Source organism: Ochotona princeps, chromosome 10 (genome assembly GCF_030435755.1).
Source record: "Ochotona princeps isolate mOchPri1 chromosome 10, mOchPri1.hap1, whole genome shotgun sequence".
NCBI classification, from domain to species: Eukaryota; Metazoa; Chordata; class Mammalia; order Lagomorpha; family Ochotonidae; genus Ochotona; species Ochotona princeps.
In genome coordinates this window covers 44,596,060-44,622,952 of record NC_080841.1, presented here as the reverse complement: position 1 = coordinate 44,622,952, position 26,893 = coordinate 44,596,060, and the positions used below count along the sequence as shown (strand labels likewise).

The window sequence follows — 26,893 nt, the reverse complement described above, 5'->3', positions numbered from 1 at the left end:
GCGACTGGACTTTCCTGCTCAGTGACCACCCCGACCTCCACCCTGCGCCACCCACCGTCCTTTCTCATATATCTTACATTAGATTTTCAAGATGGGTTCTGGAAGCAAGCATGTTTAGGGACAAGTGTCAAGAAACGGCTAATGTCCTATGGCGTCATGTTTAACTCTTATGCTTTGGGTTGGCAGATTATAAAATACAGGTCAATTAACAGTTAATTGTGAATTGGAACAAGATTCAGAATTCACAAAGGTCATGATTAGTGGAGTCTAGAAAAGGCTCCAGTCAGGATGTTGGCAGTGGATCACAGATTGAATTAATGTGCCTCCCTGCAGGGGAAGTGCCCTTTTATCTTGTACATGACCAAGCTGGTGTCTTCCTCCCACAGGCTCTGGGCCCACTGCTAGCTCCCAGCTCCATTGTCATGACACCGAATAACAAGGCCTTGAATTTATTCAAAGTTAGTTAAACAATAAACATTTTATGTTGGCAACTTTATATAGAAATACATTTTGGTTCTGAAATAAACCAACTCAGGTGTCTATAAACTGTCGGATTTGGAGCTGGAAAAATGTCAGCAAGTGTCAAAGTAGAGTCACATATAGTCATATTTATTAAGCATTGAATTCACATTTTTCCTGTGTATGGTTTCCCATGTGGCTGGAAGTAAATGCGTTTAAAATGTCGGGTTCTAGCTTTGATAAATAATCATGGTGTTAGGGTGCACCCTTGCATTATTTATCACAGATAGTTATATGTCATGAGCTATAAAGTGATGAAGAATTATTTTTATCTCCTAAGAAACTGACCCAAGGGCTTTTGGTGGGTGTTTGATCTCTTAACCAAAAGGGGAGAACAGCGTGATTTCATTTTCTCTCTTTAAAACATGACATGTCAAGTTGATGGCTACACTGGGGAGTCTAGCTGACAAACTGGGTGGATCCAGACAAGTAAAATCAGAGTATAGAATTCACATGCAAAAAGACAGGAGAAGAAAACAAGTTCTTACTTATGAAAGAGCTAGCATAATGCTTGACATGAGTCTAAATCATGTGGTTTGAAACAATGTGACACAGCTCTGTTAACCAAGGGTCACATTATGTACCTAATTTTTAGAAACCCAAGATCCTATTTCCCATTCATTTCTAAGGGAAAGTTAGTTTTAGGTCAAGCAAAAGCTGAATTATGTCAGGCAATGCTGGAGAAACTGGTAACAAGTGTTAAGTAGCCATGTGGTATCAGTGCCGTGAGAAGGGAGTGCCAGAACCAGGGCTTCTCTTCAACAATATATCCAATTTTTATTTTTATTTTTTAAATTTCTAGTTTAAAATTTTATTTATTTATTTTATTTATCTGAAAGGCAGGGTTTCACAGAGAGAAACAGATAGGAATCCTCCATCTTTTGGTTCACTTTCCAAATGGCTGTATCAGCCAGGTCTGGACCAGGCAGAGCCAGGCGACCAAATCTCTACATGGGCATCTCAGATAGGAGCCAAGAACGTAGGCACTTTGGCATTCACAGGTACATGCCCAGGTGCATTAGTAGGGTGCCAAATTGGAGGCAGAGCAGCAAGGACTTTAACTGGAATTCATGGAGTACCAGTGTGACAGGCAGTGGCTTAGCCCACTGGGCCATGATGCTAGCTCCTGATGCTAGCTCCTGCTCAATTTTTTAAATAAAGGGTGATGTCTCAATGATCTGGGCACACTGGGCTGAGTTCTTCCAATTCTGGGGAGTTTTAAGATAAACTGATGGCTGAGCCTTCTTTTAATGCTAAAACGTTTTTGTTTTGAAAATGTGTATGAAGGCAATGTAAAGTTTTACTGCTTCCTTTGCTTTGTTCAGCTGAATTGAACTATGTTTGCTGTTTGAATCCAGGGCATCAGGACAAATATAGCCGGCTCCATCCCTGGGGATGCCATGGTTCTGCAAAGAGGACTTGTCTGTCCAGCAGCAGCTGATGCCTGATGTGTTCCTTCTCTTTCTTCCCTGCTGCTGTACAGACCCTCCCTCCATTCTGGTGCCCCACACCTTCCCCACATGGCTTATTTTAACTAATCCTGTGTACCAGACTGTGGACAGTTAAGGTTTTCAAAGCACAGCAATTAAATAAGAGCCAAGTTATGAGTTAATTCCCCAGAGCTTCACCCATGGAAGGGAGCAAGCTTTTGTGGAAGGGGCAAGATTTTTGGAAGGGGTGCAGAAATGGGCTTCTGGAAGTGTGGGCATGGACTGGGGCTCTGATCCAACATAAGACCCTGTCTAACAGTGGAGGTCTGAACTTGGCTGTCCTGTAGTGCACTCACCATTAAACACCTGTGTTACACAAGGATTCACTTATAGTGGGCACCCAAGGTAGCCATGAGTGCTGTTGGGAGCTGGCTTCAGGCCTGGCCCAGGCCTTGAACCCTGCTGCTGCTAACAACCACACATGGCTGCCTTGGGTGCCTCAGTCACCTAAAGTAGATGAAGAAACGGACAGAAGCTACCCACTGGGCTGTCATGGGTATGTTAATGTTTATACAGTGCTTAGTAGAGTGCTAGTACAAGACATGTGCCAAGTCAGTGTAGGCACAACAGAATACAATAAATCATACTTAAGTCCCTACCCTCATTCAAAGGCGAAATGGTTGGATCTGCTTTTGCTGGTTGTTCATCCAAGGGCAAAAGCCATTAACTAAATGCCTCTTCTTTATTTGTTTATAGAAAACAGAACACCTGAATGCTCCTGGGTGTCAAACACCAGCAGAGGTGCTAGTGATATTGACTCCAACTGCACAACTTCAGCTCCCAAGAACTACTTCAGGGAGCATGTGCAAAGTTCCAGCATCGCATGACCTGTTACAGCTGTGGAGTTTCTTTTCTTTGAAAACCTTCCACTTCATTGTTACATGAGTAAAAGATTCTGAAGACCATCAGAAGCTTGATTAAAGTTACTCCATTCATTAAGAATGAACAGATTTTGGGTCCGGCATGGTAGCCTAGTGGCTAAAGTCCTCGCCTTGCACATGCCAGGATCCTATATGGGTGCCGGTTTGTGTTGCAGAAGCCTCACTTCACATCTAGCTCCCTGCTTATGGCCTGGAAAAGAGCAGAGGATGGCCAAAGCCTTGGGACCCTGCACCTGCATGGGAGACCAGGAAGAAGCTCCGCTCTTAGCTGTGGATTCGCTCAGCTCCAGCCACTGCAGTCCCTTGGGGAGTGAATCAGCAGATGGAAGATTTTCCTCTCTATGTGTCAAACTTTCCAATAAAAATAAATAAATCTTTTTAAAAAATGAATAGATATTGGGACTCCTAAGAGTCCTTAGAGGAGTTGTAGATATTCACAAATAAATTTCTAATTCTCTTTTATTTTAGCTAATATGTCACATTAGTGTGGTGGGTATGAGGTCTTAAAAAGTTCACATTCAGGTTTTTTTTAAATTGCAAGAAATACGTGCCTATCATAGAAAATCTTTTTTTTTTTCTTTTTTTTAAAGGTTTATTCATTTTTATTGGAAAGCCAGATATACAGAGAGGAGGAGAGACAGAAAGGAAGATATATCATAGAAAATCTACAAATTCAGATTAACAGTTAAGCTTTTAGAAATGTCCTAGCTTATTTTACCACACATTGTGTATATCTGCCTGTATCTAATCATTTGTTATACATGCATTTGTATACACAGATTAGATAGTGGTGAGTTCAGAATCACCCTCCTGTTTGAGCTTCCTTTCCTTGTACCCAGAGGTGTGTTGTGCTCACCCATCTCATCCAGTGGAGTGCTTCTGCTTTGAGCCTGTACAACATTTGAGGAAAAGGGAATCCTATCAGCCTGTGATTCAGGCCTCTGGCCCAAGAAAGGAACGTACTGGATGGGTTCTGGGTCTGTCTTAAACCCAGTGGGAAGACTCCTCCTGAGGGCCAGGTAACCTAATTTCCACCTAGATTTTTCTTACAACAGTGATGAGGTGGCCACACTGGGAGCCATAGCCTCAACTAGAATTTCCCACTGATGTGATTTTGTACAAGGTCTCCTTAAAGGTCCTGGTACATGGTAGATTTTTAGTGAAAATGTGTCGAATTTTAAAAAGTTTCTCTAGAATCTCACCACCCAGAGATAACTGTTGCTTCTACATGTATTATTTTGGTATATTCAGCATCAAAGGAAAAAACAATGTTAAACACACATCGCATTTTCTAATTTTCCAGATTGGTCACCTGGAGTGATTATGGTCAAGGACCACAGGGGTCTCCTGATACCCTTAAAAAAAAAAAGAAAGAAACAAAACTTTGACCAATCAGGCAAAAGATATAAAAAAATGTTGGTGCTTTACCATTTCTTAAAATTGTTAAAAATTTATTTATTTTCATTTTATTTGAAAAGCAGAGCGACACATTGAGAGAAGCAGAGGAGAAGCAGAAATAGAGATCTTCCACCCACGGGTTCACTCACAAAATGCCTGCAACAGCAGTCTTGGGTCAAGTGGAAGCCAAGAGCCTGGAACTCCACTTACGTCTCCCAGTGGGTAGTAGGAACCAACTACTTTAGCCATCATTTGCTACCTTCCAGGACAAGCACCAGTAGGAATGTAGATTAGACACAGAAAAGCCAGAAGTTGAACCAGGCACTTTCCTATGGGATGTGGTAACTTAACCGCTGTACCAAAGACTACCCCTAGTGTTTTAAAAGGTATAAAAAGTGGGGCTTATTATTGTGGAAAATCGAGCTAAGTCACTGTCTGCCATCCTGACATCCCATATGGAGGCTAGTTCATGTCCTGATCACTCCACTACAGATCTAGCTCCCTAATGACGTAGGAAAAGCAGCAGCAGAAGACGGTCCAAAGTCTTGGGTCCCTGCCACTCACGTGGGAGACCCAGATGAAGCTTCTGGCTCCTGACTGCAATCTAGAACAGCTCTAACTGTTGTAGTCATTTGGGGGAGTAAATCTGTGGCTAGAAGATATCTAATTCTGTGTTTCAAATAAATTTTTAAAAAATGCTTTAAAGATGTGAGAAGTACTGGTGGGCTTTTTGGGTTTTGAAAAAATGATTAGGGTGGACCTTTGCCATTGAAATCAAAGGCACTGCTTGGGATATCTGCATCTCACATCGGAGTACCTGCTGAGTTTGAGTCCCAGCTACCTTCCAATTCCAGGTTCCTGTTAATGCATACCACGGGAGACAGCAGTTGATGGTTTAAGTAGTTAAGGCTCTGCCACCCACATGAGAGATCCAGCTTAAGTTCTGGGCTCCTGGCTCTGGTCTGGCCCAGTCCTGGCTGTTTGAGGTATGGAGGGAATGAAACAGCAGATGAATGGTCTCTGTCTCTTTCATATAAACAAATAGGTAGAAATGATTAAAAAAAAAAACAAAAAACAAAAACCATCTCATTCTGGTAACTTATTTTACAGTTCACTCTATATCTTCCCCATGATTAATTTTAAGAAGAAATCTAAACATTGCCAAAATTTTGGTCTGGTGATTAAAAGGGGCTGGTGGTGATAAACTTTAATGATTCGTTGCTTAAACGCACCTGAAGTAGAAAGAGTGAGACTCAGGAGGGGGATCCTCTTGGCTCAAGTGCTTGACGACAGAGCGGAGGTGGAAGCAGCCACAGCTTTCCCATGCTGGTCCGATCTGTCTCAGGTGTGGGGGAGTCACCCCACTCCACCACTGTCACCAGCAATGTCCTCTCTCAACACCGAGGCTCTCAGGAGGGAGACAGGGTCTGACGGGTTCTACCAAGGCCCAATCCTAATCTGTCCAATTCAGCACCCTGCTGTGCCCCTCACAAGCAAAGACCTTCAGAGGCAATACTGCCAGAAAGCATTTGTGAAATTGTGTAATAAACAGCTTTCCTTAGAGTTTGCTATGTCATCACCGGTGTGGAAAGCTGTCGTATTCTGTAATACGAACTTTAAAAGCTAATGATAAACAGATTGTCTTCAATCTGCCGTACCAGCTATTGCCACAGCCCAGGTATCTTTAAAGCCAATCATTTACCTGAAAGCGGATCTCCAGTGCTGTCTGGAAAGCCATTTTCTTCTCCCTAAAATCCAAAAATCAGCTTTCATTAAAATTATATTCACATATCATTATATTCTTAGCACTGTATCTGCAAACTCTATTTAATCTGTTAAAAAGTAATTTTGAATGCAACGAAAACATAAAAAGCATATCCACATATGAGCAGAGATACATTATCAATTGTCCAATCTGATTAAATTTCCATCAAAATCCCAGGGTTGGATCTTAAGAATGAATTTAAAAATATGCATCTTAGCAGTGAAAATCTGGGCAAACAGAGATGCTAAGGTGGACTATGTCAGCCAGTCGATTCTGGAGCAATTTCATCGTGCTTGGACTGGCGAGATTGGCAGCAATTCAGAACTGATGAACTATCAAAACCTCTTAGGCAGTGCCCTCGGAGCATGCTGCATGTCAGGGACTGGGATGGGTGAGAGGCTGGGTGGGGTTTCTCCATTTATCTCCCTCCTTCCCCTAGGAACAGGAAGGGAAAAAAGAGAATGTGGAAACAATAGTCTTGCCCAGCTTTCCTTAACCCTTGACCCTTTGTGCCTTAATCAATTATGTAAAGATCATCAAAATAAAACAATACTAAAGAAGCAAAATATGCATTTATTTGGAAGTCAGAGCTACAAAGAGAGAGAGGCAGAAGCAGAGGAAGAGACTTCTCATCTGTTGGTTCGCTCCTCAGCTGGCTGCAACAGCCAGGGCTGGGCCAGGCTGAAGCCAGCAGCCAGGAGCTTCTTCTGGGTTTCCTAAGTGGATGGCAGGAGCCCTGACAGTAGGGCCATCACCTACTGCTTTTACCAGGCTACTATCAAGGAGCTGCACTGGAAGTAAAGCAAATGGTACAGGAATTGGAGTCTACATCATGCTATGCCAGCAGCGCAGGTAGCGGCTGTACACTCTAAGTCACGATGTTGGCTCCAAGAACGACATTTTAATGAGGGTTGGGCCATAGGTCCTCATTTGTATGTAAGCTTCATGAGGGCAGGAATTTTATGGGACAGTGTGTGTGACAGAGCAGACACTTAGTAAATATCTTCTACATGTATTAGAGCCCTTGTTTTTCAAAAAGCATCAGTGCATGCAAAATGGTGCTATTGTTTTATTTTACATTATGGGTCATTTTATTTCCTATCTGCTTTTATTTGGCTTACTGTTTTATAATTCTTTCCCTTGCCTATTAAATTAATTTACTTAAATAGTAAATATTGTGAATCAACTCAAACTGTGATTAAATAGTGACTAAACCTTCTGAGAATCCATCATACCTCTGGGATTCTGTTTTCACAACCAAGGCATGTTACTTCATACACAGCAGGAGGGCTCCACTCTGTGTGCACATGTGTGTGTGTGTTTTCCATGAGGCTGGCAGAGACATTAATTTCATCTTTATATAACTAAGGTCTCTGGGGTCAGTTAGTGTCATTCCTCTGTTCACAGTACTGCCAAGGAGGCACTAGGTTGAGACAGACATACCATTACTGACGCTGCTCTCAGATACCCCATTTGTGGCTTTGGGGGGCTACTTCCCTGACTCAGCTCAGGTGCCTCTGCACCCATAGGTCTCCAAGAGTTTCAGCTTTAAAGATGTGTTAGCTCAAGGGTGTCAGTGTGTTATGAGCATTTAGCCAGTCTTTGTGTCTTCTAACAAACCTCTCTCCTCACTCCAAGCTCACTCTCTCCTCACTCCCCACTCCTTAGCAGCATGGAGACATCTATTGTCCAACCACAAGTCTATTTTCGTTTTCCACACAAGACCATTTTATCTCTTATCAGCTGGCTTTTCCCCTCCCACAATTTATAGAATTCTTGCTTCAGTTTGAGTTTCCCTCCTTACCCCTGTGTTTACTAAAACAGAGAGCTAATCTGCTTACCATAAATCATGTTTTCCCTCCACTAACTTCAAACTACTTCCTTCTCATCATCCTCTTATTTCTAGGTGTGTATGTATTCGTTTGGGTGAGTGTGTGTAAGAGATATAAGAGGTCTCTGAAGGAACAGCCAATAGTCCATGCAGCTTTCAAAGCTAAGCTCAGAGCCACGGTGTTGGGCCACTACTCGTTCTGTGCAGGTCTTGTGAGGACCTGCCTTGCAACACGTGTGGCACTCCGGCAGGACGGGGCAGGTGTGTATGCTTTTATCCACACATCTACTGCTCTGTGCACTGAACTGCAAACTTGGGCTGAGGAAACAGAAAAGAGGAACTTTGGGTAGTGACGAGAGACACACATGTTTAGAGCTTGACAGGTTCTGTGGTATTTGAGGCCTCTGCTCAAACATGAACTTTTCTATAAATAAAAACGAGGCTACATGGCATATTTGACTTGATTCCTTATGAGCTGGAAAAAATGTCATCTAAGTCAACGTCTGGCCAAAATCATCTCCCATGGTGTAGACAGGCACTATGTCTGAATTATTTGTGAAGGTTGATGAAGAGAGCATTTAGATTACTATCTATGTTTTTCTGTTCTTGGCTCTGATTATAGATTACACTACTTTCCTTTTTTCTTTTTTCTTTTTTACGAGTACAATCTTTAAATGCAAAAATAAAGACTTCTTTTTGTAATTTTTACGGCCTAACTGTAACCACATTTCTATCTTTATCAAACATTCTCTTATTGAACAGTAACTCTGCACAAGCCCCCATGTTGGAACTGAACCCTTGCCCTCCAGGCCTGCTCCCAGACACCCTAGGGGACTACAGACCACACAGACAGGTACAATGTGAGGCACAGGATGGTGAGTCCTCCACAGGAAGGTACAGAGAGGGTCAGGGAGGAAAACTTTCTGAGGGTGAAAAAAAAAAGCAAAGGCAGCTTCTTGCAGATGGAGAGCTCTACAGGGTCCGCTGAGGACCTATGAAGGGAGCTTAGGAGGAAGGGACATTTAGGCACGGGTGCTAGGGAGTTGGCAAGGACATGCACTACAAGGTATTTTATGTTAAGGAACGTGGGGCAGGAGGGAGATGAATGGGAGAAAACAGACCAAGACCTGTCCGTGGAGCTGGGCTGCATTTTATACACAGGGGATGTCATATAGGGGTTACCTCTGGAAGTCGGGCATCTTCAGTGATGCCCAGGATTAGTTCAGGGAGCATCTGCCTTATTTGTAGACAGCAAGGAACAAGGAGGTGGGGGACAGCTTGGATATCAGGTGGTGTGGGGAAGCGGAAACATGGCTGACTCACACAGGCAACTATGAGAACCCAAAGCACTCAACTGGAGAGGAGGGGACAAAAGCAAGAGCCACTGCAAAGACACAGTCAAAGGAGGTGAGATGAAGAGCGAGTTCTGAAGAGGTGATGATGAAAGAATATGAGGTGAAGTTCACATAACAGAGACGCCTTGGGAGCTGCAAACACAGTACTGGCCCCGGGGAGAGGCCAGGGCAAGACATAGACCTCATAGTCCCTTCCATAGGGACTATGGAAGAAGAGACTGGCAGGGTGAGGTCATAACCAAATGCATTGTGGTGGCAGGGAAAGGAATGAGAAAGGAAAGAGAATGCCAAAGATAAGAGAAACAAAGCTGGAGGCGTGGGTAGGCCATGGGCTCTGACAACTGAGTGATGCTAAGACTTGGTGAGGAGTGCTTCTAGCAGAGCAGTGGAAGCAAACAACAACTTGTCCCTGGTGGGCAGTGAGGCCGTAGAAGTGGCCGGATGTGGTTGTCTCTTAGAACACTACTCAGGGTTGCCCAGCCTTCAGTCTGCTTAACCTTTCCATCTGCAAGGCCCCGGCTCACACATTACTTCCTCTAGGGCACCTTCTCCAAACCCTCAATGTGGGTTCTGTGCCCTGAAGTGTGCCACAGCATCCTGTGCGGGTCATCTCATGAGACGCTTGTTTTGCTGGGTTTGGAGTCTCCCACACCACGCTACAGACCATGAGGGCCAGGGCCTTGTCCATACAATGCTGTGGGGCCTGTGTCTGAGTCCAGGCTGACACCAAGACTCTGTGGCAGGGACAATGGTGCAAGGGAGGAGGAAAGAGAAAGTAAGTACAAAATGGGGCCTAAGTTCTTTCCAATCATGCACGGGCAGCTATTCTACATGTCTCTTTACTCTTCTTACACCCCACCATCATGCTTTTCAGCCTTGTCTCGTGGTCACCAGTTCTTGGCCTCATCCTCACGAGTCCCCTTCAGGTCATTAACAAGTACTGAGTACCTGTCAATGCTTAGCTCTGCATAAATTTCACTCTACCCAACTTCCTTTAAGCTGCTGCATGTGGCTGGGGAAAAGCAACCACCAACCACATAACTTATTCAACCTGACTGCAGCTGTGGGTGCATGTCAATGTGCCAAGCAGGTGACCCAAAACTGAGTTAGATCATGACTTCCAAATACCTAAGACCCAAGAGAGAGTTAGCTATGTATAAGTAGCGAAACACTGGAGATTTTTGTTCAAACACCTTGCCTTCATTCTGAGTAAAGTTGGAAAATATGTAAAGCACTGGTTTTGCAGAAAAGTGAACCATTTCTGAGTGAGCTGACTGTGTATATGAAAGACAAAGGTGTGTGTAAGGAGTTAGTTTATTTAAAAAGTGACTGTAAAAGAATTAAAGGGTGGGGTGGGTGTTGTGGCGCAACATATTAAGCCACCATTTGGGACTCCGGCATCCTGAATGCTAGTTTAAGTCCCATATATTTATTCTGTTTCTGAGCTGCTTCCTGCTAATGCACCTAGAAATACAGTAGATGATGGCTCATGTGTCAGGTGGGCCTCTACCACCTGTGTGGGAGACCCACAGGAGTTTCAGGTCCCTGGTTAGTAAAGTTTAGTGTTTATGGAAAACATTTGTGTGGCTTCATGAACCTTTGGAGAAAAAGGAGGTAAGAAGATTTAATCCAGACACAGTGATTTTTTTTCTGGCAGTATCATTTTAAATGAGCAGTCTAATGCATTGTGTGAATTGCAATAATTATTATCACAGGATGATCCTTTAAACCAACAACAAAGAGAAATCCTGCCCTAATGCAATGTAAATGGATAGAATCATTTCTGGTTCAAAAGTGCTCTCACTACCTTCCTTGAACTGCAATGCCAGCTATAAAAAAGTGAAAAACAAAAATAAGTCAAACAAATATTAAAAATCAATCAAAGTATTGATGACAAGGCAAAACTATCAGAACCTGTGTACGTTGTTGGTGGGAATGTTAAACGGTGCAGTTGTGAAAAACAGATGGAGGTTGCACCAAAAATTGAAAATAGAATTGCCACACAACCCAAGAATTACACTTTTGAGCATATACCCAAGAAAATTGAATTCCAGGTCTTAAAAATGTATTTATAATTCATATTAACAGCAGGATGATTCATAAAAACTGTGAAGTGGAAGTAGCACAAGTGCCCATTAATGGTTGGATGGGTTTTTAAAATGTGGTATATTATAACATACAGTAGAGTATTATTCAGCCTAAAAAGGAAGAAATTTTGACACATGTTACAACCTGGATGAACCCTAAGGGCATTATGTGAAGTAAAATAAGCCAGTCACAGAAGGACAAATACTGTCTAATCACTCATATGAGGGACCCAGAGTAGCCAAATTTATACAGAAAGGAGAAAGGTGGAGGGGAAACGAGGGGTTGTTTAATGGGGATAGGGTTTCAGTTTGGGAAGACAAGAAAGTTTCATGAATGGATAGTGGTGCTGATTGTACAACATTGTGAATGTATCGAATGTCACTGAACTGTGTTCTTAAAAACTGAAAACTTTGTGTGCTTTTTGTCACAATTAAGAAAAGGCATGTTTTAGAGACTGCTGGGCAATAGGAAGATGCTGAACTCTTGTGTAGTCGTGTACCCGGGAGAGAGGACACTGAAGGAAGCATGTGGAAACACTGTATGAGTACCATCCTCAAGTGGGGAACAGGGGGACAGGCCGCATCTCCAAATTAAAACAATTTATAATGTTACATATGTTAGGAATTCATAAATCATGTAAGAATGTTTTTAGATAATCTGTCTACCTTCCCTAAAATGTGATATTCATTTTTCTCAATCCTGGCTGGAGAGATTCTCATTTAACTGATGTGGTGTGAGGTCTGGACATGGCTGCTTTTCAAAAATCAACTTAAGAAAATTTCAAGCACTGCAAGGTTGAATGTTTTATATCTTCAAGGAGGGTAGAGAAAACTCTCATTTGAAAAACCTTCTCATTGCTAACAGGAGGGAATTACCTTATATTTAGGCAAAATGTGTTAAGTGCTGCCAAGAATTTTTTGAGCAAAGAGACAGCTGGCTAAGTGACAGAATTCTGCATTCGGTTGGTTTGTAAAGTGATTGCGGGGCCCCATTTCTGTTTAGGGAGCTGAAAGCTCCGGATGACGAAGACCAGCTAAAGATTTACACCTGAGAGTTCACACCAAGGACTTGCTCTCAGCTCCCAGCTGAAGGTGAAGTTCATGTGCAGATGGATTAACAAGAACAGAGACACTGACAACCTGACGGGAAAGTTCTGTTAAACTCAATGTATGGGAGGCATTGAGTTGGACGAAGCTCTTGGACTAGGTCCCAACAAAACTACCTAAAATGCAAAAATCATTCACGTGAACCTTCCATGTCATCAAGCTGGAACCTAAGGTGTTCACCGGTAAGACCTGACCTTTTGAGGAATCAACAGCAAAAAGATAGCCGTGTCTCCAAATGGGCTGATTTTTTTTGGGAGAAAAAGTTAGGAGATTCATGGTTACCAATCAAAAGGGGTCCAGTCAACCTGGGCTTTAATCCACACTAAGAAAGTAACCTGGGTAACCACTACTAACCAAGTACAATGCTGTTTCCTTGCTCCAGTGAAGCTGCCTTACAAAAATGACTAATAAAAACCACTAATAAAAACCAATCCCATCTTTAAAATGCAATCTATTGAGATCTCAGGTTTTGGCAGGCCCCTCTGATACCCAGGGCCCAGCTGTCTGTGAAGCACACTCCCCAGGACCGTCTAGTTTGAACTTACAGCGTTTATGCTCTGCTAATTAATAAAAAGCTTATCTTCATTATTTTGCAAACTAAGCACAAGATAACTGCATGATTAATCTGATATGATCTAACTCTTGTTGGAAACTACCAGGAAGACCAAACCACGTTGCCACTGCTCACCTGATGGCGGTAACCTTAATTAGCTTCTTTGAGAGAACAACTAATGTTAAGTCTGATTGCTGATTTAAGAAAATACTTTAATAAGTGGGCTTGAAGTTGTGAGTTTTAAATACCTGGGTGTGAGGTGGGTATTTGGCAAGCAGTCAAGATGCTTGACATACTCACATCCCATACCAGAGTGCTGGTGTTCAAGTCCCAACTCTGCTTCCAATTCTAATGTACACCCTGGGAAGCAGCAGGTGATAACCCACATACTAGGATCCCTGCCATGCACGTGGAAAACCCAAATGCAATTCAGGGATTCTGGTGTTGTCTTGGACTAGCCCTAGCTATTGTAGACATTATGAGGAATGAACCAGTGGATGGAAGATCTTTGCCCCATCTCTCTGCTACTCAAAAAAAAAAAAAAAAAAAAAAAAAAAAGCCTGAGGGTATCTTTGGAACAGCACTTCTGCTTTCGTTTGGATTTTGACTGTTCAAAACTTTCTTGTATCACATGGCCAGTGATAAGAATTCCCAAGACAGACCCAGGATCTGGGTAAGTGCTCTGAACATATTAATTAACCCTGTCTTAATATTAGGACTAGACTATGAATCTCTGGTTGGGTTTCTCCAAAAAGCCAATTTATACTTAGCTCGTCTTCAGTAAATATACTTTCTATTGAAGAATACATATAGAAACACAGCTCCACTCATTTGAAAGTATATCCAGAAACTGGCTTTCTGAGATGGATCAAATCCAGGAAACATTTATTGAGCACTTGGTGGTGTAACAGACCATTCTAAGACCTGGAATATAGAGACCAAAGAAAATGTGTTGCCTCAAAATTATAACCCAGTAGTATAACAAAGGTATGAACATAATTTTGATATCACAAGGAACATTGTGTTACAAAGACAAAACATGAAAGGTAACAAAAAGGTGGGTAAGAATTCAAGTGAGACCTCAGGGAGCAGCGAGAGCTTCGCTGGGGATGAAAGAGCTAAATAAAGAACAATGATTACTTGGAGCAAACGCTTCAGTGCTTTGCAAGGATAAGAGCAAACCTGTGGGCTTGTGGAGTACGTTTAGTTCTTTCTTCATTGAGCTTTCTATCCAATTACAAGGCAGACCTATGACTTCTGGAGTTGAAGTGCGGGTCAAAGACTTTCCTGCAACTTTGACGCCGGGCATGTTCGGGTGTAATTTCATACCTCTGCTATGGTTTCAAAGATGAAAGATAAATGGGTTTTCCCTGTGTGTATGAAGTACAGTTGATTGTTGTTCAGAGCTATCACAAAGTATTTTACAGGAGATTATGGTTTGTACATGAAAGTACATGTAGACCATGTAGATATGAATGTTAGTGAGTGAGGGGGTTTTGCTTCTATTACATTCACAAACTCAGGACATACTACATAAGAGATGAAGAGCACAGACTCATTGAATTGTACGTGAGAGGAAGTACATGAATAAACTCCTCAGTTTAGTCTTAAATACTCCTGCAGTGCATAACTATCTGCTAACTGGAGAGACCATTTGGTTTCATTTGGTTTCAAGTGTCAAAATATGACATGTTTACTGAGCCAACTGTCATTTACATTTTTGAATGATGTTCTAATACTTCTATTTCAAAAACACATAAAACTTACACAAAGTAAAAAAAAATCACTCAAAATTATACTGTTTTAGAAAAAAGGAAAAAAGGGAGTAAAATCTTTCTTTCTCAATCCTGTCATCCCCCAGAGGTCCTTGCTATAATCTGATTTCTTTTTTTATTATTAAAGATTTATTTTATTTTTTATTGCAAAGTCAGATACACAGAGAGGAGGAGAGACAGAGAAGATCTTCCGTCCGATGATTCACTCCCCAAGTGACCACAACGGCCACAGCTGCACCGATCTGAAGCCAGGAGCCAGGAGCCTGGAACCTCTTCCAGGTCTCCCATGTGGGTGCAGGGTCCCAAGGCTTTGGGCCATTCTCAGCTGCTTTCCCAGGCCACAAACAGGGAGCTGGATGGGAAGCGGGGTTGCTGGGATTAGAACCGGCGTCCATATGGGATCCCGGCACATTCAAGGCAAGGACTTTAGCTGCTAGGCCACGACGCTGGGCCCACAATCTAATTTCTTAATGATAGTCATACTGACAACATACAGGGAGAGATTTTTCAGCTGAAATCATATTGGTCTATAACTTGCTTTATGTTTAAGAATATACCATGGATATTTTTTAATGCCACTGGTCTCTTCTTCTTACGCTTCAATATTACACAGTTATGGGTGGGCACTGTGTGTACCTTGTTATGCATTCCATGCATAACCATAGTGAAATACTGCTTCGAGTTCTATTCTTTGCTTCTGACCCAGCTCCCTGTTAATGCAGCTGGGAAGGTAGTGGAAGATAGTCCAAGTGCTTGGGTCCTGCGATCCACATGGGAGACCTGGATGGAGCTCTTGACTTCAGTCTGGCCCGGCCATGGCTCCTGTGGGCATTTCGAGGGAATCAGTGGATAGAAGATTTCTCTTTCTCTCCCCACTCCTTCACTCTGTCTTTCAAATAAATAAATATTTTAAAATATTGCACAGCATCCATGTATCCTTTTATTCAACCTGTTCCTACCAATGGGCATGGATGTTATCTGCAACTCCACTTCAAATGCCACAAAATATATCTTGCACTCTTATGATTTCTGAGATTGCTACAATAATGAGTAACAGACTCGGCCAAATAACGTTCTGAAGAGCGTGATCAGTTTACACTGTCACACACTGTAGACTGAGGTTGGGTAGTATGAATTTGAAATGTAATAACGAGATTACATTTTATTATTTTTACTAACAATCTAAAACAAAGGATGCAGGTTGTCTTGGCTTATCCAGGTCAAGCGCTTGGCAAGGGAAGTTTCACAAAGAATCAGTAAGGGTGTCAACAGCATGCTGGGGATCAGACTGAGCCAGCAGGAGGCCCGAGGGAGGGTGGAGGCCTGGGACGCAAGGTCTACAGCTACATTAGTGTCTCTTCACAGGCTCTGAGTACTAATAGAGTGAGAGAGGGCAGCACTGATAGCTAAACGTGCCTGCAAAGGGAGAGAGGGAAGAAACAAGGTGAGGCTGGGGTCAGAGTGGGCATCTTCAGAATCTGGGGCCAAGGGTTTGTTCTCAGCAATAATGTGATAATGGCATGACACAAAGGGTAAGAGGGGCGTTTCAAGATCCCAGGCCAGGGAGAGTAAGATATCCAGTGGAAGGTGGGACCTGTTTGGAGCAAAACTGCCTAAGATCATTAAAGACAGAGAAAGGAAGAGAGAATGTCTATCGCTTTTAAGACCCCTAATCAAGTTTATCTGGTATTACTCGCCATTTGTAACTTCTAGTGGTGAGTTTAACTGTTCTATTGCGGCACTTTTGACTCCTTCCTACAATGAAAGAGCAGCTCCATGAGCTCTTGTGCAAATACATCAGCAAAAGCAGAGTGGGTGGGAGGGGGCAGTTTGCCTGTGGTCACAGGACAGATGATTTCCACTCCAAGGAGACTGGCCCTCAGATTCCTGCTCTCTCTCAAGAACACTCAGTGTCAAGAATCCTTTCCTGGCCTGGTTCAAGAAAGTCCAGTATACTGGACAGGCAGTCAGGCACTAGAGTCTGAAAGGAGGCTCTCTGATCAGAGCTAAAGGTGCCAGTTGTAAGCCCTAGGAAAGGCTTTTCTAGTTGTACCTGGTAGAACTGGCTCCTCACTATCTAAACTTCAAGTAAGGGTGGAGTAAGGAATTACCAAGTAAAGAAGAACTGAGTTTCCTTTAGAGAAAACACACACACACACACACACACACACACTCTGAAGCACTCACCAATCCATTAAACAGCTCTTGTTGGAGCTTGAAAAGATTGTTGCATATCAAGAGGAGCAGGCAGAGGCCTGCGGGACTGACTCACATCAGATACCATCTGTGGAGAGTGCTGGTTGGGGTCCATTCCCTGTTATTATAATGCACATAATTGCTTTGGATATGCAGATAGTCTGGCGAGCCAGAGGCTGCTGGATGGGATTTTGCCTGCTGTCTCTCAATTCAGGTTAAAGAAACAAACACCCCTCTCCATTAACCAACTACATCCCAGAGACATTTACTCCATTCTGTTCTGTCAGACTGATATTACTAAGATCTGTGGCACAGCCAAAATATCCCTGGATTTAAGCAAGGTAAAAGGCCCCGGAGCAAACAGTAACAGCAACTGCTGCCAACTCAGAAATATTGTGCATTTGAGAACGGGACAGTGGGTGGTGCTGGGCAAGGCTCCAGGTCCCGACACTGTCAGCTGTCTCAGGCAGCATTATCAGTAAAACACAGCGTCCAGCATGATTTCCGAGGTTGCTTCCCATTCTCAGTCCATCTTCTGTGTTATAAACGAATGTCACAAGCTGGGATTTCTAAAGAAAAGCAGTGCATTGAAGCTCACAATTCTGGAGGCTGGGAAGTCAGAGATAGAGGAGCCACTAGTGAGGTCCCCTCCCCCGGGGCCCACTGTGCTACACCATGGCAGAAGGGCAGAAAGGGAAGCAAGCACACTCCAGAGGAAGACGAGAGGCAGACATACTTTATAACTTCCTGCTCTGCCTACAAGTAGGCCACTCCCACGAGAACAGCATTAGTCCACTCACAAAGACAACACCCATAGCTTAATCACCTCTTTTTTTAACAACTTACTTGTTTGAAAGCAGAGTGACAGAAAAAGGCAGGGAGGGTAGAGGAGAGAGATGGAGTGCTGGGATTCCATTTGTTGATTCACTCCCAAAATGTCTGCAATGGCAAGAACGTTTATATATCTGAAAGGCAGAGTGCGAGAGAAAGAGACCTTCCGTATGTCAGTTTAATTCACAGATGGCTGCAACAGTCTGTGCTGCTTCCTCTTTATTAATAAGCATTCACTGTCATTCTGGAAAGGTCATCATTTCTCAGAAAGCATTTTGTATTCCTAGATTTCTGTTACAGTCAACATTTTAAAACAAATATTCAGGATTTTTCATATGAAAGGCATTGTGATTTGGCAAAAGATGAGTATGCATAGGGAGAAGAATCAACCAACCAACCAACCAACCAAACAAACAAACAAAAACACACCAGCACAAGCATGACCTCTACAGCCAGAAAGCAAAATGAATCAAGAGAGCAGAGTGAGTTAGGGAAACTCTGGTATGCACTCAGAGGAGAATGTTAACAAGTGGAGTGTATGTTTTCGGGTTCCTATTAACTACTAACCACCAATGTACACAATATCCCGGAAGCTAGGAGCTATGACTAACCCATCTTTCCACTGGTGAAATGCCTAAAAGGCATCATCTTCCGCCATCACCATGCCAGCACCACCAACACCCGGGTACTGAAGCTGTTCTAGACTGAAGCTCTATGTTAGAGCCCAGTACTCAGAATGTGGGCCTCTTTGGAACTAGTTAACCATTTAAAAACCATTCTACACATTCATTTTCATTTTGTATTGAAAGGCAGAGAGACAAAGTGAGAGAAAGAAACAGAGATCTCCCATCTGCTGGTTCACTCTTCAAATTCGTCCGATAGCCAAGGCTAAGTCAGGCTGAAGTCAGAAGCCTGGAACCCCATCTGTGTTTTCCACATGGGAAGGCAGAGACCTCCCATGAACTGGACCTAGAAGCATCATCTGCTGCCTCAACTGTGTACTTTAGCAGGAAGTTGGAGAGAGAGACGTGTAGCCAGGACTTGAACCAAGCACCTCGATATGGGATGTGGGCATCCCAGGAGGGGACTTACCCACTACACCAAATGTCTGCCCCAGGAAAAACAGTGTTTTTGGAGGTAAATCGTGAAAATGATGGCTTGAAGACAGAGATCGAGGTGACACTCCTACACACTGCAGAATGCCAAAGATTGAGAGCACACCACTGGCAGAGAGCGGAGAGACACGTGACAGCTTCTCCCTCACAGCCACAGTTGTTGTCCAGATCTTGATTTTGGATATCCAGCCTTTGGAACTGTGAGAGAGTGTCTACTGTTTGAACCCGCCAGTTAGGGTGGCCTGAGCCACTAGCCCACGCATGGATGCTAATTGCTTTTGCAAGGGAAAGCAAGTCTCTGAGAATGTTTTCCTTTCTTCAAAGTGAGAAAATCAGATCAAGAGATGTTACTCCTTTCTCCTCTAATGTCCTGTAAGTCTACACAAAATCTGTATCAGCAGCAACCAACCAAGAACAAACCCAAAACAAGTCAATCATATCAGCATTTCCCATCGTGTGCTCTTTGCACTACTAGGTCTAAGAGGTGGAAAAAGACATGGTGTGTGTGTGTGTGTGCGTGTGTGTAAGAGTGTGTGTGTGTGTGAGAGAGAGAGAGAGAGAGAGAGAATGAATGAATGAATGAATCTCCCCTTCCCTCTGCCCCAGCAATTGCAACGGTACTCCAGCACCTACACTGACTGCAGAGGTGGGGCTGGCTCCCCCATCAACCCAACCAGGCTGCCTGATTTTTTTTAACATTTTATTTATTTTTTTCCGTATTGTTTCCTTAATATATCTGATGTAAAAGGGGATTTTAAGGGCGAAGCCCCATCCAGTCTCCCACCCACCCCCGGTCCCAGATGTGGGGCATGCTCCGAGGGTCTTGCTCAAGTGGTTCTGAAAATTCAACAGTTATGAATTGCTGCCACTCTCACCACTCCAAGCATGATGAGGTCATTGAAGAATCCACTGATTGACATAGTCCATCATAGAGTCTCTGTTTGCCCAGTTTTTCACTGCCAACATATAACTGAGGTAGTTGATTGACTTGTTCTGTCCTCTGTCTTTGATGGTTATGGTTCTGAGTCTGGAAGCTCAATTGGGGAATCCCCAAAGAAACTTTGTGTGAGGTGTTCCCAGACCAGATTCTTGTATGTACTAGCAAGCACAGGGTCCAGCACAGTCCATTGCCTCGATCAGCTGTTGGTTGCTGGGTTGGTTCTGTTTCCAGCCCAGTCTTCCACTAAAACCAATGGGTGTCGCAGTCCAGCCTGGTTCTGCCCAGCACATACAAAGCCCTCACACAAACCAATGTGGGCTGCAGCCTAGTTGGAGCAACCCACAATCACCCCCACCAGGCCTGCCCCCTACCCTGGTTTGCCAGTATGTGTGGCAGACTAGTCCAGTCTGTCCCACATCCCCTTCTGCTCTCATACATGTCAAAGGGCATTAAAACCTTGTTCCATCTAACCAGCTCAACTATCCAGCCTTCACGGATGTTGCTGGGTGTCTGTCTAGCCACCCCAGCCCCTGTCCTAGTTTTTGTGCCCTCCTGTGGAAGGTGGTAACCCAAGAGGGAGGAGTTCACTATTTCTCTCCCAGGCCACTCCCACTCCCAGATTATGCACTCTCCAGGTGGTTCTGTGGTTTAACTTGACAGAACTAGCCCCCAGTGCCAGCTTCTGCCAGCTGATGCTGTGGCTAAGCCCCAACAACCTTCACCCACTCCAATTGTAGATTGCACCAGTAAGAATAATCAGCCCAGCCTGGTTTTTCCCTGATCTGGTCCACAAGAGGCGCACAGGTGCTGTAGCCCTGCCTAGACTGGTCTGTCCCCATCCCAGCTCACGCTCTCCAGTGGGAGTAGCTGTCCAGCAAGGGAACCACCCCTTATTCCCCTGCTGGCTCTGCCCCTCCCTTCCTGATTCTCACGTGCGCTGGTTGGGTGCTGCGGTCACATCTGGCACAGGCAACCTCACCTTGGCATTCCGTGTTGTGTACTGCTTTTGTTGCGACCGAACCTGGCTTGACCCACACTCTGCTCCAGTGTTCGGATTTGCCAGTGGATGACGTGAACTGATTCAGCCTGGTCTGCCCCTGACCCATGCCAAATGTATGCCAGTGGGACACTTTCCATGACCTCTTCTGGGCTGTTTCCTATCATGCTTCTTGTGCTTACTTGCAGGGTCTGTGTCCTGTCAGAGGAGTTGCCCAGGCTCCTCCATCAGAACCCCTCCAAGTGCCAGATTTCACGCATACCAGGGGGGTCCATGAGCCAGCACTACTCAGTTCACCTCCTGTCCTAGCAGGAACAGCGGCTTTTCTTAACTGGCCTTCAACCCATTCCGGTTCTTGCTGTTGGATGTTTCAGCCCAGCCACGGCTCGTCCATACCCACATATAGCTCATACATGGCTCAGTTGGGGTTGAGACCTAGCCTAATCCATCCCACATCTACCCTGGTCCTCCAGACACCAGAAGCTGTTGCAGTCTGACCCAGCCCGGTGCATCATGTCCCAGTCCACACTTGTGCCAAGGGAAGACTACTACTATATCCTGACCAGAACGCAGCCCCATTCCAGCTCGTGCGCCCCTTAGTGGGAACCTCCACCCAGCTAGGGTGTCCCCTTAGCTCCCCAACCGGGCTTGTTCCCAGCCAGTGTTCAGCATGCCAGTGTTTGCTCTGACTCAGCTTGGCACAGCCCATCACCTGTCACGACCCCTGCCTTAGAGACTGTGGCTCAGCATCCTTGGCTCACGCAGACCAGTTGGTGCAAGCACCTAGCTGGGCTTGTCTTGTGCTCCATCCTGGTTTCTAATTTTACTTGTGGGCTAAGGTTTGCTCAGTACTGCCCAGTGCACCCATTCCATCACCTTTTCATACACTGAGGAGCAGTTGGAGCTACTTCACCTAGCTTGTCCGACCCCCAAGTCTGGACCACCTGTTCACCAGTGGGAGCTATGACTCATCAGGGGAGTTTCCCAAGCTTCTCCCCTTGATCCCCTCCCAGACCTAGTTCTCATACATGCCATTGGGTTTTAGGCCAGTGCCTGGCGTAGTCTGGCCTTCCTTTTGGCCTTGCATGAGCTGGTGAACGTAGCAGCCCGGCCCACCCCACACCCTATACAGGATGCACATTCGGGTGCTGCTGCCTTGACCAGTCCAGACTGTCGTCAGTTCTTTAATCTGTGATTGATGGCAGGCTCCTTGGTCACACCTAGTTTAGTTCATCACTACTCCATCTCTTGAAGTTACCTGTGGGGCTAGATTTTCCATAGGGTTTGGCCCACACATCCCCCACAGAATCTACCCCTGGATATAGTTCTCTAACGTGTTTGTTGATGGCATGGGCCTGCTTTATGTGACCAGTCTCCACTGGGTCAGTTCTGTTTCCAGCCCTGTCATCCACTTGGCCCAATGGGTATTGTGGTCTATCTCTATCCTACCCACTTCATACTCGGTCATTCCTCAAACCAGTGGGAGCTGCAGCCTAGTTGGGGCGACTCCCCATAACCCCCACCAGCAGGCTGCCTGATTTTTCCTTCAGCTCAGCAGGCCGCACCTGATGGCAGGTAGGAGCAGCCCATACTAGTACATGTTGAACAAAGAGTTAACGCTCTGAACACACCTTCATTCCTCTATCTTGTACACACTTAGTCTAACACAGTCTCCTACACTCTGACGGCACTGTATAAGCTCAGGCCCTTAAAGAAATATCAATGTTTGGAGCCTTCATCTGATCACTGAAACCAGAACCTCTGAGGCATGAGGCTCAGGAACTGGTATTTCATTAAAATTTCTCCTAGTAGCTCTAATATACAAGCAGGGTTCCAAATCACTGGCCTAAGCAGAACATAGATGGATATTGATGATTCTAGTAGTAAGAAAATTTAAATCTGCTTTCTCTCAGCTACTGACAGCTGCTTCCCATATTTTTGAACTCTGTCCTAAAAGGACTCCCATTGCTGCCTATTGGCCTAGCCATATGATGCCAAGATGAAGTAGACTGGACCTCCACTCTGACCACAGCAAATATTTGAAGCACCTGCATTATGCAAAGTGATATGTCAAGCTCATAGATTTCCCACACAAGGGCCCAAATGGGAGGGTGGTAAGACAATAGGGAAAATGATGGGTAACAGGCATATTTGTGATTTATCTTGCAACCACACATAATGAAGGCTTGTATGAACATAAAAAGAAACTGGTCATAAATTTAACTTTTGGGGAGTAGGTGAATGTAACCCATGCCCATTCATTCTCCTGCACAATGACTCTATATCTGGGAAGGGAGTGGGGGGGTATGTCAGAATCATTTCTGACATCAGAGCCACTTTCTTTAAAGCATTAGCTGGGGGGTGGGGCAGGCAGGGTTTGAGCAGGCCTGTGCTTGCTGTGCTGCAAGCTCAGAGCTCCTGCCACCAGGCCCTACTTCCTCCCCTCCACTCCACCTACCACCATTCCCCATTACAGTTGGCAGCTACTGAGAGTCCAGCTAATGCCGCTCCTCACTCCACCTTCCCCACCAACAAGCTAACCCATGGGTGAGGGTCCTGAAAATTCCTCAACAAGCCAGTTTGAAGGTATGGGGTAAGTGCTTGCAGTCAGTGGCTTGAGTCTTTTGTTCTGCATATGCCTGTGTCTGGTAAGCTCAGCTCCCATGTGGGTTTCTGGAGGGAGCAAGCTTGCCTTGCTTATCTTCTGCAAACCGCTGCGCTCATGCCATTGCTGGTGCAGCAAGACAGGCAACGCTGCTTGATCTGGAGTGACTTCTGCTTTTACCACATCTGCTTTTATTGCTTTAACATTTTCTTATTTTTTAAAGACTTATTTTACTTATATTAGAAAGTAAGATATACAGAGAGGAGGAGAGACAGAGAAGACCTTCCGTTTGCTGATTCACTCCCCAGGTGGCCTCAGCAGCTGTAGCTGAGCCAATCTGAAGCCAGGATCCTGGAGCTTCATCCGGGACTCCCATGCTGGTGCAGGGTCCCAAGCCTTTGGGCCGTCCTTGACTGCTTTCCCATTCCACAGGCAGGGAGCCAGATGGGAGTGGGTCCGCTGGGATTAAAACTGGCTCAAATGGGATCCTGGCGCATGAAAGGTAAGGACTTCCGCCGCTAAGCTACTGTGCCAGGCCCAGCTTTAATACTTTCTAAAAGCAAGTTATTTGCCCTGGTATCTAGAATCCAGAACAGTTTGTATCCAATTTCCTGTTTAACATGGCACTCTTCATTTTCCCTTGGTTGCTACAGCCCCTTGGAGAGTGAGCCAATGAATGTAACACCTTTGTCTTGTCTCTCCCTCTCTGTAAACTCTGACTTTCGATAAATCAAAACACATATATTTTTAAAAATTCATGCTTCATATGAAGCATTTCTATTTCTTTTCAAATTTAAGTGTTAATACCCCGTAAGCATCATGATTTCTCATTCTCTGGCAGTTCATGCTCCAAACCTTAGACTCGCCAATCCTGAAAACGTTCTTGGGGTATTCATCATATTGTGACAGCTCTGAGCTCCCAACGATCCAGTAAACATGGGATAAAAGTTCTGGAAGACGGAAAGGTACAGAGGTCCCTGGAAACACAGAATGCATGCTCCCCTCCCCTTGGCTCTTCTGGAAGTTTAACTTTTCCACATTTCTTCATCTGTAATGTGGAGAAAACACTTTATCTCACAAGTACCAAGAATGGGCCCGCACACTTATAAAGGCTGCAATGAAGATTATGAATATATTAACATTTTAATTATTAGTTTGACTTTCTTCTCCTCTACCACCTCTTCCCCTGTGACCTCTTACCAATGTCAAAGGATCACTGCGATATATCATTTTCTACCTTGCTGTCTACCTTCTCCACAGAGGCAAAAGGAAATCATCATGAAAATAACTACAGTCTGCCACAGTTTAGACATGGCTTGTGTATCTCAGAAGCATCTATGTCATTGAAGGATTACTCTTCATGGTAGAGGTATGGAGAGATGCTTTGAAACCTTCCAGAGGTGAGGTCTACAGGGAGGACCTTCGGTCACTGGAAATGTTTCCTCAAAACGGCTAATGTGATCCCTTGGTAGTTCTCCAAAGAGGGTTGTTTAAACAGGAGCAAGTCTGGGGGCCCGCCCTGTAGTGTGAAGGGTTAAGCTGCCACTTGCAATGCCAGCATCCCATATCAGAGTACCAGCTCGTGCACCAGCAGCTCCTCTGATCTAGTTCCCTGCTATTATACCTGAGAAAGCAGTGGAAGACAGCCCAAGTACTTCGGCCCTTGCTGCCTGTGTAGGAGACTTGGACAGAGTTCCTGGCTCCTGGTTTCTGCTTGGAACAACTCCAGCTGTTGCAGCTATTTGGTAGTGAACCACTACATTGAAGATCTCTTTGTTTCTCCCTCTATTTGTCACTTTGAGAAAATAAAAGGAACAAGTCTGACTTGTTCTCTGCTTCCTGTTTGAGAATTGACTACTCCTACTCATAAACCTGTCATGATGTAACATCATCTATCACATTCCCCAGAAGCCAAACCAATGGGATCATCCACTCTTAGACTTTGAATCTCCAAGACTATGAGATAAATAAAACCCTTTAAAAGTTATCTTGCATGTATTTTCTTATGGTAGTGCTAAACTATCTAATGCATGGCTCCTAAGTCAAGCAAAGAAAACCAGGGGTTGGCACTGTGGTACAGCATACTAAGCCAGCACTTGCAATGCTGGCAGGCCAAGGGAACATTGTTTTGAGTTCTGCTTCCTCTATTTCCCATCCAGCTCTCTATGAATGTGCCTGCAAAATCAGGGGAGGGTAGCTTGAATGTTTGGGTCTCTGCTACCAACCAAGGAGACCTGGATAGAATTTCAGGCTCCAGGCTTCAGGGCCCAGCATTAGCTGACTTGAGTAGTCAATCAGTAGATGGGAGATCTCTGTCTCTCCATCCTTTTGTGTAACTCTGCCTCTTAAGTAAATAAATCTTAAAAAATAAAAGAGCCCTCAGTGAGTACCATGAAGCAACTATATAAGAAAGTAAAAGTACACTGACTAGAAAGAAGAAAAACTGTCTTTGCTCACATATAACTTATCATCTATATAGAAAATTTTCAAATTGGCCACAAAACCTCTTAAAATTAACAAGTAATTTCAGTAGAATTATAAGTGATATGGTTAATGTTTCTTTAAAAATCATCATTTTCCTATACACTTACAATGAATAAATGAAATTCAAAACTTAAAATACAATACCATTTTTTATTAGCACTCTAGAACATGAAATACTTAGTTATAAATCTAGCAAAATATGCACAGGAAAAATATGAAATAAACTGCACATGTGCTGAGCTAGGAGTGAGCTCATTTCTAGCTTAACACATTGCACTGGTCCCAGAGAAAACAGTACCAACTTGGCATCCTAAAAGTTCCACCCAAGGTAGGTCTGGGCAGCCCCCAGTCCTAATGGTCAGTAGGCCCAGACCACCACCAAAGCCACAGCAGGCGCCATTTTGTGAATTGTGGAAAAAGACTTTGGAGTTGAAGGAACAACAGTGAGCTGTACAGGTGCTGAGCTGAGAGAGAATTCAATTTCAGCTCAATGCATTGCACTGGCCTCAAAGGGAAAATAGTACCAACTTGGTATCCTATAGATCCCACCCAAAATAGGTCCAGGTGACCTCCAACCTAATGGCCAATAGGTTCCTGCAAGACCAGCACCACTGATAACCCAGTAATTTAAGGCAGCTGGCGTCTTTGGTAGATGGCACTGCTTGAACCAGGATTGGGATAAAGAATGTTTGGGCAAAGGTGCAACCACAGAATTACAGGGGGTAGAAAATGGTGAGCCAGGAGCTGGGGCTATGGAGACCATGGTGAAAGACTAGCACAAGAGCCTGGGATTCAAACTCCCAGGAGGGAGTGGCTAAAGTGACTGCAAACAAAGAACTGTGTAACAAACTAAAGCAGTAAAATCAACCTGTAGGCCAGTGGACAACATAGCTCAGAAACCAGCCCCAAGGCGAGGAATCTGCTAACCAGAATAGCAATGACCAAGAGCAAAAGAAGAGACCTC

At 44.3% G+C, this 26,893-nt stretch overlaps 1 protein-coding gene across 3 annotated transcripts in view; it reads right to left on the bottom strand.

Moving 5' to 3' along the window:
• Window positions 1-26,893, bottom strand: part of EDARADD (EDAR associated via death domain) — a 75,094-nt gene that overhangs the window by 8,647 nt on the left and 39,554 nt on the right. For all 3 annotated transcript variants that reach the window (XM_058669390.1, XM_058669389.1, XM_058669391.1), the window contains exon 5: window positions 5,991-6,036. In XM_058669390.1, coding sequence (XP_058525373.1) covers window positions 5,991-6,036 — 46 coding nt within the window. The remainder of the gene's footprint in view (window positions 1-5,990; window positions 6,037-26,893) is intronic.